General features: G+C 38.3%; 1 protein-coding gene across 4 annotated transcripts; it reads right to left on the minus strand.

Moving 5' to 3' along the window:
- Positions 1-242: 242 nt before the first annotated feature.
- ARHGAP11A (Rho GTPase activating protein 11A) lies at positions 243-12,384 on the minus strand. Of its 4 annotated transcripts, none has more exons than XM_088058014.1 (12): positions 12,219-12,384; positions 9,852-9,922; positions 9,437-9,533; positions 8,675-8,925; positions 8,044-8,219; positions 7,792-7,938; positions 6,718-6,792; positions 5,902-6,069; positions 4,539-4,674; positions 4,113-4,221; positions 3,179-3,326; positions 243-2,794 (listed from the first exon to the last, which is right to left on the minus strand). In XM_088058014.1, the coding sequence occupies exons 1-12, from the start codon at positions 12,348-12,350 to the stop codon at positions 1,209-1,211; spliced, it is 3,096 nt and encodes a 1,031-aa protein (XP_087914140.1). In that variant the 5' UTR covers positions 12,351-12,384; the 3' UTR covers positions 243-1,208. The 4 variants fall into 4 exon arrangements, with proteins under 4 accessions (XP_087914140.1, XP_014105531.2, XP_087914141.1 ...); XM_014250056.2 differs by having other exon boundaries at positions 8,044-8,204; positions 12,219-12,381; XM_088058015.1 differs by lacking the exon at positions 6,718-6,792 and having other exon boundaries at positions 12,219-12,382.
- Positions 12,385-12,893: the final 509 nt, after the last annotated feature.

Genomic DNA, 12,893 nt, shown 5'->3' on the forward strand with positions numbered 1-12,893 from the left:
GTAGCTAAGATGAAGAAAAAGGACAGCCAGAACAGATTTACTTCTGGCTTCAGTATTTTCAGACTTACTAATTTTGGTGTCCAGAGTCTGCATATAACAGCATAATCTAACTTTCCAAGTCATTATAAAAGAACAAAGCTCAGAAAAGGGATAAAACAATGGTTTTATTAAAACCAAAAGTACCCAGTGCTTCAGCTCTAACCTTTTGCCAATAAGCAATTCACACACATAAAAAGCTAATGAACGGTTTCAAGTGTTTACTCTTAAATAATTTTACAACTGATGACAGACAAACAGTTTTCATTCCAAAAGATGTAAACATTTGCTTGTGCAAATCAACCTTTAACATGCTATGGCTTCTCACATTCGTCTCTTGCAACACTCTAAGCATCTATACCCAGCTTCTGCACCACACAGTTAACATAATTCTACAGCTCTAAAAATAAGTTAAAACTCCCCTCATATTAAGATAAAACATTTTATGACTCATAACTGAAAATACTTGGTACCTACTGTAGTACACAACACTGGATGAAGTTTTAAGACTTTTCAGTTCTTGAATAAACTGCACATTTTGTTCTAATAATTCTCCAGTGTGTGTGCACACAGGGATTATGTTTTGACATTTACCTACTCAACTAGTAAAATATGCTCCCAATTTACTCCAACAAAAATAAAAAACATTGTCTCAAAAGAAATAGAGCTCATATGAGGTCCAACTTAGTAGTATCAAGGGGTGCTACAGTACACTTAAAACTAAAAAGTAAACTAATTTAGCTGCTAAATGCTCAGCATCAAAACACTTCCCTTCACATGTCTGTTACATTTGTTTTAAATACTTGAGAAATTGTTTCTGAACTTAATCTAAATACTGCAAGAACAGTTTTGGGAGATGCAGCACGTTTAGAAGCTGAGATGATCAAAACTTGAGATCTAACACAAACATTTGTGTTAGATTATCTACAGATTAACAGATTGTTTTATAAGTCAAATTCATTTACTTGAACTGACTAGCATTTACAGAAGTTTCAGTAAATGAAGAAAACCTCAACATTAAACAAATTGCTATTTGTACATCTTCACAACTCATTCATTTAAAACAAATGAAAAATTACAAATATGAAGAGCTAGAAAAATATCATACAAATTTAGATTTTTCCAAAAGTTAACCAAGTTACAAAGAACCCATTTAGCCATTACATTTGTTCTTATAAGTCTACAGGCTTTGCAGTTGGTAGCAGTTTTACTTCAGATATTGGATTCTTTGGAGAGCCTCTGTAACGAACTCTTTCTTTTCCTGAAGCACTTCTTGTGATTATAGATTTTTCTTGGGCAGCACCTGGAATATTTATATTTGCATTAACTTTCAAACTGGATTTAACCATTTCATGATTGGTTAGATCTTCTAGAACAGACTTTGATGGACGAACAGTTGTTTTTTGTTCATGGATTCCAACAGCTCTGACAGAAACATCAGGCCTGTCTGACGGATTTAATGGCCTGCAACATGATTTGGATGTTAAGTCTAGCTGCTTAGCTACAGAAACTTGGTCACGTGTGCTTTCACACCTGCGTGGCAAAAGCATGGAATTCTTTGAGGATTTTTCTGTGCAGGGGAATAGGGCAGAATCATAGCTCAAAGATTTAACAAGTGGTGAACCAACACCACTCGATTTAACCGTCTGAGAGCTTACAGATTGTCTGTTAGCCTCCAAAAGGGAATTCATTCTCCTTACAGACTGTCTAACTGGAGTACGTTGAAACTTCAGAGGTGGTTTAGTTATGCTTGTGGAATTTGAATCATTTAATGAAAGCTGGTTGAACCACTGTATGTGGTCAGAAACCTTCCCATGGTCAGAAACAGTTGATGTTTTAACTAAAACTTTATCTGAATTTTCAGCTTTCAAGTACTGGTTGCCCATTTCATTTTGTGATTTAGGCAACTGCAAAGTATGCAGTTGTCCTGCCAAAGAAGGTTTAGCAGTACTCTCTTCCAAGTTACAGCACTTTACCATAGAGTTTTCAGCTGTTTGTGAGTGTATTAATTCTACTGCCTCTCTTCTTCCAGAGAAATCTGATTTGTGTAAGTCATCTTTTGCTGAACTGTTCTCAACAGTACACTTATCTTCCTTGGCTAGTAATTGAGGCATAGGAAGTTCTTTTACTTCTTTTATATCTGGTTTTGGGACCTGAAGTTCAATCTCAATAGAAGTTTTGAAGTTTCTTTTCTCCAAAATGTCAATTTCCTCTTTTTTTGATTGCTGTTCATCAGCAGCAGAAGATTGATTAAATTGGTGCAACAGCTCTCTGGATTTTACATTTACTAGATTTTCAGAAACTTCTTCCACTAACAATTCTTTTGCTGAACTGAGCCCTGAGGGACACGGAGTTTCATTTAATATTTCACTTGCTATAACTGAGAGGGATGACTTTTTATCACCTACCAAATTGTGAAGAATATTACCAGATGCAGAGAAGGCTTGCTTAACTTTCAGTAATGTTTCTGTAGTTGAATTATTTTCATCTTCACAAAGCACAAGTTCCACATTGTTGTCCTGTTTGCTTACAGTTGCACATTTGAATTCATTTGGAATAACTGGTGGCTTTTCAAATATCAAAACAGATTCTGAAGAGCTGACTCCCATTTCAGAGTGTCCAGGCAGAATTTGCTCATTCTTGTTGATCACCTGAGAATCTGTAACAGCAGGACTATTCCATGACATTCGGTGAATGACTTTATTGTGACATTTTGGAGTTAGCAAGTTTTCTTCTGACTTGCTTACATTCCTTGAACCTTAAAATAAATACCACAGTGTTTAAGAATTATTTGTGAATTTAATAACTATAGATAAAAATTCTTACTAAAAGTAATTACCAAAGCAACACTGAATTTTAAGATGCCATTATGCCCTTAAATTTCAGAAATGTAAGCTTAAAATACTAAGTGAAATCATGCATCTCCTCTCGTTTAAGTAAGAGAGTTACTAAAATACACTAGAAACACAATAAGCTTGCTCTAAAAACCTATTCTTTTTCCCAAGAAGCTATCAACACACAAGTGGCTTTTGACCTAGCTACAAGTTAATCCAATTGCTTTTATACTTTTATGCATAAAGTTGCTTTTGTAAAGTAAAAAAAAAAAGTTTTCCCCATCTAATATATTTGGTTAGGCAATTACCTTTCTTAGGGAATTTTTCATTGACATATGGGCTGAAGAGTACATCCCTCTTTGCACATTCAGTTCTGCTTTCCAAACCTTGTTGACTTGCAAGACGCCTTCCAATACTTTCTGATCTATTGCCAGCTGCACATCCTGATACAATATTCTTGAACAAAGAAAAAACATTGATTGTTTTGATTGTTTTTATATAAACTTGTAATTTGAAATCTCATTTGCAGAGGAAGCTTCAGGAAAACTATACAAATCAGCCACAGCAGCTTTTTCTTGGGCATACTTCCTCTTGCCTTGACTCTCTGCAGACCTAGGTGGGAAACAGCCTCCCTGCAGTTGGGCAAACTTAATCACACTGTGAACAAAGTGACTGTGCCCAGGCTGTACCAAGTCAGGAACTGTGAGACCCACTGATCGCAAGCATGGTGATCCCAACAAGCAGGCAAGCTCCCATTCAGCCACATGCTTGCTTTTCCCATTCCCAAAAAGGATGAGGGAGAGAATTGGAAAGAAGAAAAGGAAAAGGGACACATGCACACCACAGACAAAAAAAACCAAATCCACCCATGATGCTAAGGTCATCACTTAGAACAATCAGGTCAATTCTCAGCAAGCCTCTGAGCAGTGGCTACTTCCCATAAATTATCCCCATCCCAGTTTTACTGGTGAGCCTAACATTACATGGCACGGAATTTCTCCCTGGTCAATTCAGGTCAGCTGCTCCCTCCCTCAGAGTCTTGCCCCATGCCAGCCAAACACAGTACAAGCCGATCAGTTACTGCTATGCAAATAAACCTCAAACTTCTTGTACTTGACAGCAAGCAGGTTCAATTAACACTGGGATCCCTGCACTGCAAAATACATCCTTCCTACTTCTGAAAAGCAGTGTCCCAAACTTTGGATTAAAATACGCAGTCTATCAAGAGGACTGGGTACTTACCATGTCTCTGTTGCTTTTCCCCAAACCAAATTTCAAGCGTAAAGACCTACGAACCATTTCTTTCCGGCTTATCTTTGGAGAAAAACAACCTGTCTTCCCTGATTCAGCCCTGGAAGGACACAAGGGAAAAAAGGACAACCTCTTTAGGACAGCAATGAAAACACCCTGACATTTATTTACAGGTATTTCCTCCAGTTTTACTTATTTTATTGCCTTATTGCCCACCATTTTTAATAGGCACAGAAAGCTAATATACCAGATCTTATTTCGTTTGAGCTCAATTTTGCAGCATCTGAAGATCTGGTGGTTTTAAAGACCACTGTAAAAATCTACCAAGCCAAATAATTTTAGAGACAGATTGAGTCACTATTCAAGGGGTCTAGACACATCTTTCCAATTTATCTTTAGGTTTTGAGAGTTAATTACCTGTATAGTTTTTTGCCTGCAAGTCTTTTACTTCTCCTATTCCCTGTACTGGACACATGATTTTCACCAATGGTTGAAGGAGATAGTGAGGTTTGTGATGACTCAAGACACACACAAGGACTTGCTTCAAAATGAACTACAGAGAAAAAATTACATTTATATGAACTTAAAATAGTCACATTTTTTCAGATAAAGACTTGCGAGTTAACACAAAGAACAGGTTTTTAAAACAGCAGAATTTTTTTTGCTGATTTTGTAGAGTGCTGGCTTGAAATTACTTTGACTTCCACTTTAAAATGAAACAAAGCTGTTGCTTGTAGCATCCATAGAAGTGTCTGGAATGCAATTAATTATATGCTACAGGTATCACGACCTCAAATAAGTTTCCATGCTATTATCATCAGATCAGTTCCTCAAATTTAAGAGTTCAAGAAGAAAAATTAGAGTCTCATTTTTATTTGCAGTGTGCTTTTTTTACATACCTATCCAGAACAGCTAAAGCAACAATGCAGAAGATAGTTACTTTTTTTAAAACTGGACATTTTATAAAACACATGCATCACTGCTGTCTTTATAAAATATCATTGCTTTGGTTTGCTTATCCATAGAAACAAGAATTTCACAGGGAACATGAAATGATTTAAGAACAGCATTAAGTTTTAGAACACTCATTTGATGGGGGGAAAATAAAAAATCAAGCAAAACAGCCAATCTAGAAATATCTTTCCACTCTAACTTCTGTTGGCAGCACATTAAAGAACTAAATAAAAATAAAACAGGATTTTCAGAGGAGCCTGATGTTTGGAAGCACTCTAGTGAAGTGGTACTAAAACACTGTCAAACAAAAGTAAAATTTTCTCTAGAGTTTTGAGATGTAGCATCTAGAGGAAAAGCAAGAGCATCAAGAGGTGACAGGAAACAAGAAAGAAGCTTTATAAAAGCAACAATTACATTTCACACAGAGCTAAGATCAGCTATCTAAGCATTTAGGAGACAGAAGGCTACAACTTTCAAAAGGTTGAAAGCATAGGCAGTCTTCATGGATTTGTGTGCCAAGAAAGAAACAGGAGCATAACTTGAGTGATACATATGGAGTAAAAAAGGTAAAATGATGTCAGGACTGCAAGTATGAGAGATTAAAGGAAAAAAAAAACAAGAAAGATTGAGCAAAAGCCAAATTCTATGTAACATGAGTCACCAATGAACATAAACATACACTATTTACCAAGATGGGGAAGTAGTGTGAGGAACACTTCAGCAACAAGTATCAATGACTCACTAACAAGAACAAACAGCTCCACCCTCAAATTTAAAGCCACCAACAACCACTTCAAGCAGCAAGGAAAAAGTGATGGCACTGTACCTGATGCTGGTGTTGAGCTGCTGTTAAAAATGCTACTTGGTAAAAACTCAAAGGCAAAACTGTGCTTAAAAGATCGTCTCTTCTTGCTGGACAAGCCCTGAGAGCAATCAGCTGGAAGTTTCCGCTTGGTACTCGGAGTAAGAACCACTGGTGTCACTGATGAAAGGACTGTAATTAAGAAAAATCAAACTTGCAGTAATAGATTAAAAGCTGGAGAGTTTAGTAAAGTAAATGTTTGGTTTGGATTTTTATTTTAACTAAAAAAAACTTGCTGCAAAAGCTTAGCCAAAGTGCATGCATTTTGAACAGGCAAAGCAATCAGTATAGCTTAGGGTTTGGTTTATTATTTTGTTGGGCTTTTTGCAAGTTTAGAGTACCAGAAAGGAAAATCCAAACCCACACATAAGTAAAACAATATAGGTATTAGGAGAAAGTAAATGTATAATCATCTTCTGTAAGTTTTAGAGATGGTAAGTTTGAAAGAATTTTAGTCCTCACAGATTCATTCCAAAGATGATAAAATGCTGCACTACTGCACTGAAGCCTTAGTGGTTCATTAGCTAAAAAGCACAAGTTTGGTTGGGTAATCCCACAGAGCTAAACCACATTGCAGTGATTGTAGCTGCTCCAAGGATTACAGTAAATGCAGTATCCTCAGTAAGTATGTATCTATATTTCATTTTAAACAATTTAAATTTAATCACTTACCTTCAACCAAGTTCTAATTCTTTAGTTAAAAAAAAATTGTTGAATATAGTTAACAAATCCAGAAGATACTGCATGGGCTTTACTCAGTACAAATATCCCAATACCTACCGCTTCTGTCTTGTTGAGGTGTAGTGGAGGGTGTTCTGCTAGATTTAAATTTATTCAATGCTCCACTAACAATATCTGAAATGCAAGACACACCGAGCAATCAAAGTTAAATGTAAAGCTTGTCTTGCTCTGTTTTTAATTCAAGTTTAACTTGCATTTTTTTTCAGGGAGAAAGAAAGCAAACCAGTTTAAATGGTTGTTTTATGTACAGAATATCATAACCCAGATCTTTTCACCAAAATAGTTTTTATGGCTTTCACAGCAGCTGCAAAATCTATTTTCCTTAAAATAAAAATTGTTTTAAAAAAAACCCCAAAAACCCCAACAAACAGAGCAGATAAGTACAATACACAAAAAAACATGCCATGGCTAAACATACAATCATACAGCCTTAATTTCAACTACTGGCAGGTTAAATACTCTAGGTACATGAGCTAAATAAACACACTATGTTTTCATGGCAATACATAAAAGATCCCTTTGCAGGGAATTTGAATGAAGTCAAGCATACATGTTCCATAGTATTTCCTTTAAGAGAGTGCAGAACTAAGAATGTACCATTTGATTGTCCATATCTGGCATAAAAAACCCAACTCAACCCTGTTGGAAACTGAAAAAACCTCACCCAAAATCCCAGATCCATGATACTGGAGCACACAGTATCCAATAATTTACACTTCAAAACACAAAATAGCTACTATAATTGAAAACACAATTTCCACTGCATCCCTGCTTTCTCATAGTATATATTAAAGTACCATTTCAAAATTAGCAAAAAAACAAACAAACCCTTTAGCCTTCTGCAACAGGATCTGAAGTTGACTCAACAAAAAGCCAGAACATTAATTGGGCTACACAAATTCAAAATAGCTTCTTTAGTAGACAACAGACTAGAAAACTCTGAGTAAATGTACAATAATGTGATTACTGAAATCTTATATCAATTCTGCAAATCAAACCAAACCAGTTTTGAAGACATCTGCTCTGCCTGTGGAAGAAGCAAGTGCTTAGGATCAGACTACCTGAAGCCTCAATTCTGTTTTTGGTTTTGAAAGTTTCACAAAACATACCTACCCCCAACACTTCGGTGCCTCCTCCTTTTACATTCACTGGGAGATTCATTTTCACTGTCTTCGTGGCCCCACAGTGAGGGAGTAGATTGAAAGATATCAACACCAAACATTGAAGGAATTTTTTCCAAGATAAATTCTGGTACTTGTCCTGGAATAATCAAGAAGTATTTTTTTTAAATTATTCTTAAAAGTTGAAAAGAAAAGCTGTACATGGGTTGGTGCAAGGAGACATGTTCATAAGCATTTATCTTACCTATTTCTGCCGCATGGTCAATAAGTGTTTCCACAACAGCAGCTTGCAAGCGAAGTTTTTTTTCTGTACTAGTGGATATCTTTTCATTTTCATTCGAGTGCAAGAGGTTGGGAGCAAAAATCACTGCCAGATTACTGCTATCCATTCTGTTTTCATTGGATCTTAACAAGAGAAGGCTTTTTAAATACAAATTATCAGAATATAAGCAGTCAAGAAAGAAAAGACTAAGCAAGACAAATGTAGTTAAAAAAAATGGACTTGTTCTCCAGAGTGCTTACATAACAAGATTAATGTACAGATGTATGCATTCAGACCAGATAATTGAACAACTATGTTACTGAAATCAAGAAGTTATAGGTCTCCCTCAGTTTTAGGGTATGAAAGGTATTATCAAATTATGGCAATTTTGCTGAACAAAGCTCGAACAAAGTCAAGGCTCCAGTTAATTAAGTTTTCATAAAGAAAACCTTGGATTTATGAAATAAAAGACTATGACTGAATCAAGTGAATATCTGCAGATATGGAAGTTCAAAATGGCAAACCACTCACAGAAAGGTTACAGCACTTGCCTGGACAGAGGAAGTGGTTAAGGGACTTCAGAGCTGTTCACAAGCACACCCTTTACACTGACCTTAAGGACACAGTTCTCAGAAAGTTGAAAAAGTATCTCAAAGCTGCAATTGTTCTGTCAGCCATCAAACATGACAGTAACACGGTGGCAGTTTTCGTCTCATTTCCAAGCTGCTGAGCTTTGAATAGGCCTTCCTGCAGGTGAGGTGGAAGGATGGGTTCTGGCAACTCTCTAAAGAACTGTTTGAGAAGCCCTGCAACATCACATGGCAGCGCAGCTGAGAGGCAGTTTTCACCTTGATCCAGTTTACTCTGAAATTTTTCACAAGAAGCACAATTTAAAGTCTTCAACATATCGTCAGATTTCTAAATTTTGGCAGTAATGCTCTAGCCCAAGTCACAACAGTCATATTTTCCACATTATTAGTTTCAGCCTTGTCATGTTTTACCCAGCTACGTTATCTACAATGAGACACAAGGATGGCAGGCCATGTGTGTTAATTTAGAGGTTTCCCATCTCCTTTCCACCAGGAGAATATTGCTAAACAAGTATCCTGATAGCATCCTGTGTGCACAATTGCTAATGAGTTTGTTCAGTTCCAAACTATTCTCATCACCCAGAAGGCAAAATATTTAAAAGAAAACAAAAAAAGGTGGAAGCCTATCAGCTTCTGCACTAGATCTATTATTTCTAAAGCAGGCATCTACGAATCTACTTCTAGTATTAAAACTTGAATATGATTGAGAAGAGTCCAAAAATTAAAACATGCTCAAGTGAAAAGCAGCTTATTAAGAAAAAAGCTCTTGCGGCTTTAGAGAATACCTTTAAAGCTTTCAAGCGAACAAGAGATCCAGACTTTCTGAAGAGTCCTTCAGTATGAACATGTTCTTCCAAATATTCACATGAATCAACGAGAAAGCTGAGAAAAGAACAGTAACATAGTTCTGATGCTCAGAATAAGGCTTGGGTTTTTTCCATAAAAACTATTTCACCATTTTTTGTAAAACTTAATCTATAGAATAATTTTCCCCAATGACAAGAGTATAAAGAAATACAACTGAGTAAGAGCTCTGAATTCTCTAACTTCTGCATCCCTCCTTTTCTACCTGGAACTATACTTATATCCCCCAGAAGCTCTAGCAGGCATGGAACAAGTATCATGTTCCTTCTTCTGACAAGGGTTCAACACCATAAAGAGAGCAAAGCAAAAAAATCTAAAAATACATTGTTAATTTACCTTGGAATATAACCATATTCTGGCACAAGTGATTGTGGCAATGCATGAAAAGATATTCCAAAGATTTTACCCTGAAATACAAAATTCAAATCATGTCATTCAAAAGTTGATATAATTAACTACATGTTACAAAGAAGCACACATTCCACAAGTAGACATAAGGGTAGTTAAGACAAAAAAAAAAAAGTCTTTCAGATAAGAGGCATTGTCTGGAATCACGCTGTCATCAGAGATCTAAAACTCAGCTGATTCTAGTTACAGGTAACACCCTAGATGATTGTGAAAGAGTAGAAACCTTTTCGGCAGTAAGTTTTACATTTCTTATTTTACAAGAAGTTAGTTTTCTTATAGGACTCATGAATCAGTAAGAATATTAACCAGATTTTTTTGGAATCTCACCTTAGTTTTTCAAATTGATTATATCCTATTTTTCTTAAAAATCAGCACAAGATATTTGAAACAATTTTTTGTTAATACATTTTTCTTCATCTCAGATACTTAAGATTGCTGTTTTGAGAAGGATTAAAGTCAATAGAATAATCTAGACAGCTGTTTTGAACTTCATATTTAGCATTTGTTCTTAAACTGATCTCTACTGCCTTAGAGCAAGACCTTAGAATATGTTAGATTAGAAAATAAGTAAATCTCATCAGTCAGTACTACTGATGTTCATCTATGGCATCAACAACTTCTACTTTATTTTTTTATTCATGTTTACAGAACATGCAAGCCAGTCCCTCTCCCAAGCAGAAGAGGACTAGGATTGTGCCCAACTTGTTCTTAGAGCTGAATGCAAACTCTTAGTCATTCATAGCTGGAATTCAATGTGCTGACCATGTTAGGAAAATAGTTAATCAGTAACTACTCCATGAGACCAAATCTAATCTGTCCTACAGAAAACAAATACAACAGAGTCAGGAAAGAGAAGCAACACATCTGTCATTGTGTTCCAGGTTGCTACTAAAACTACAAACAAAAAATTAACTCTAAGAAAGAGAAAAACTTTTTTTCTGTGTGTACATGGTCACATAGTAGAAAATTCCAGTGGTTTGGAATTGAACATTTAAAATTCCTAACTGATATGCTCACTTCACTAGGTTTTGAAGCATCAGAAATCGTGATTTAATTTTTTTATTAAAATAATAAAGCTAATAAAATTATGTCTATTCCCTCATAGCAGAAATAAGACATCCCTTAGCAAAACAAATGTTACTCGGTAACTTTATCTACCCTGCTCAGTAGCTAAGAACACATTTTCTTCCTTGCATACAATGTAAGCACTACAGACAGAAACGGAGACATCTTCCGTCAAGACATACCTATATTGTTTACAGTTCTTATAAACTTCCCTTCAAATGGAAAAGTCTAGAACCAGATGTTTGATATTGACAAAGGGAAGAAAACAAATTCTAACTTTACTCTTGCTCTCTCCCTTTCCAAACAACCCAACTCAAGCACGTCTTCTCAAGTTCCTTAGTTTATACTGACCAAAGATTACTGCAGCACTGTGTGATGTCTTCTCAGCCTAACAGAAAGCTCAGTCTGCGGATGTTCAGCTCTGTGCCACACCAGTTGCACAGAAATCTTATTTAGGACTTGACTGTGGTCCACACTTTATAAAGTCAAGAGTCTACCAGAAGATCAATGCTCTGATCAGGTATCATCAAATTCAAAATAGGTATTTAAGGTAATGGGACATATTTCATTCCTGGACCACTGGCAAATCAAGGCAATAACTGTCTGTGCCAAAACACCTGTACTTAGGATAAGTCACGCTTTATACTAAGAAACCATGCAAATAAAGCCCTTCAAAAAAAATCAGAAATCTAAAAAATCAAGTAAAAGACACACAGCTTTTAGAAACAACACCGTAGCTATATTCCAAAAAATAATACCATTTCTAAAATTTGAATTCCGTGGTGAGTGACATCAATCACAGTGCAGCATAAAAGGCTCTAGCACAGATCAGAGGCGAACGTGCGTGTTTCAGTGGCCAGCAAGCCCACGAACAAAGAGGAACACATCTCCTTCGCCATCTGGCCTGCCCGGCAACACCAGAGTCCCAAACTGCCGGGGGCGGGGGCACCCAGCGCCACCGAGCCATTACCTTCCTGAATCATTCCTTCCAATCATATACATGTGCAACGGCCCCGGGAGTGCCTGCACGCTGAAGGGAAGGGGGAAAAGCCCTTTCCCCATTACAGGAGGTGATGCTCTGTTAGGGGTGGCAGGAGCCGCTGCATTACGGGAACGGCCCTGCTGTCGGAACCAGGATCCCGGCGACAGAACCAGCCCCTGGACCCGTGTGAGCTTTAGATCTGTCCGGCCCATGAAGCGGAGCCCTCTGAGCTCCCCCGCCCCACTCACCTCCGTCGCAGCTGCTGCTCCCGGTGCCTTGGCAGCCGTCAGGCAGCTCCCGCTTTTCACCTTGATCCCGTACGAAGCCCGGAGCTCTTCTAGCACCGCCAGACGTATCAACCTCCGCCTCTGCTCCGCCATCACCCCCCACCCTCTCTCCCCAGGCCCAGCCCGGCCCCGCCGCCCCTCAGACCCTGCCGGAAGCCATAGCAGCCCCGCTCACCGCGCGGCTCAAACCCAGCGCGCGGCCCCGCCCGCGCCTCTGATTGGGCCGTTCGCCGTTCGAAATCAGGCCCCGGCCGCCCAACGGCCACACGGGGCTGCCCCGCCGCGCCTGCTCCGTGCGCCGCCTCGGGGCCTTCCCAGCCGAGGCCCCTGCGGGCGATCGCGCTGGTTGCCTAAGGACCAGGAGGGGTGGAACCGTGGGAGCGGCGTCACCCCTCAGTCCGTGGATATTCCTCCGTCCTTCAGTCCGCACGTTTCCCTCCATCCCCACGTCTCCTTCATCCTTCAATCCTCATATCTCCCTCATCCCTCCATCCCATATCTCCTCATCCCCAACACGTGCCCGCCCCTCGCTCCCACAAGTGTCGGGCCAGCGGTGCCGAGTTTGGGGATGGCTCAGTTGGGTGTCAATTGGAAACAAGTGTCTCTTTCTCCGAAAATAAGTTTCAAACAGCTGTC

The sequence above is a fragment of the Pseudopodoces humilis genome, chromosome 7, assembly GCF_049639895.1.
Source record: "Pseudopodoces humilis isolate 2021_Gansu_Grassland_sample_001 chromosome 7, ASM4963989v1, whole genome shotgun sequence".
Classification (NCBI taxonomy): domain Eukaryota; kingdom Metazoa; phylum Chordata; class Aves; order Passeriformes; family Paridae; genus Pseudopodoces; species Pseudopodoces humilis.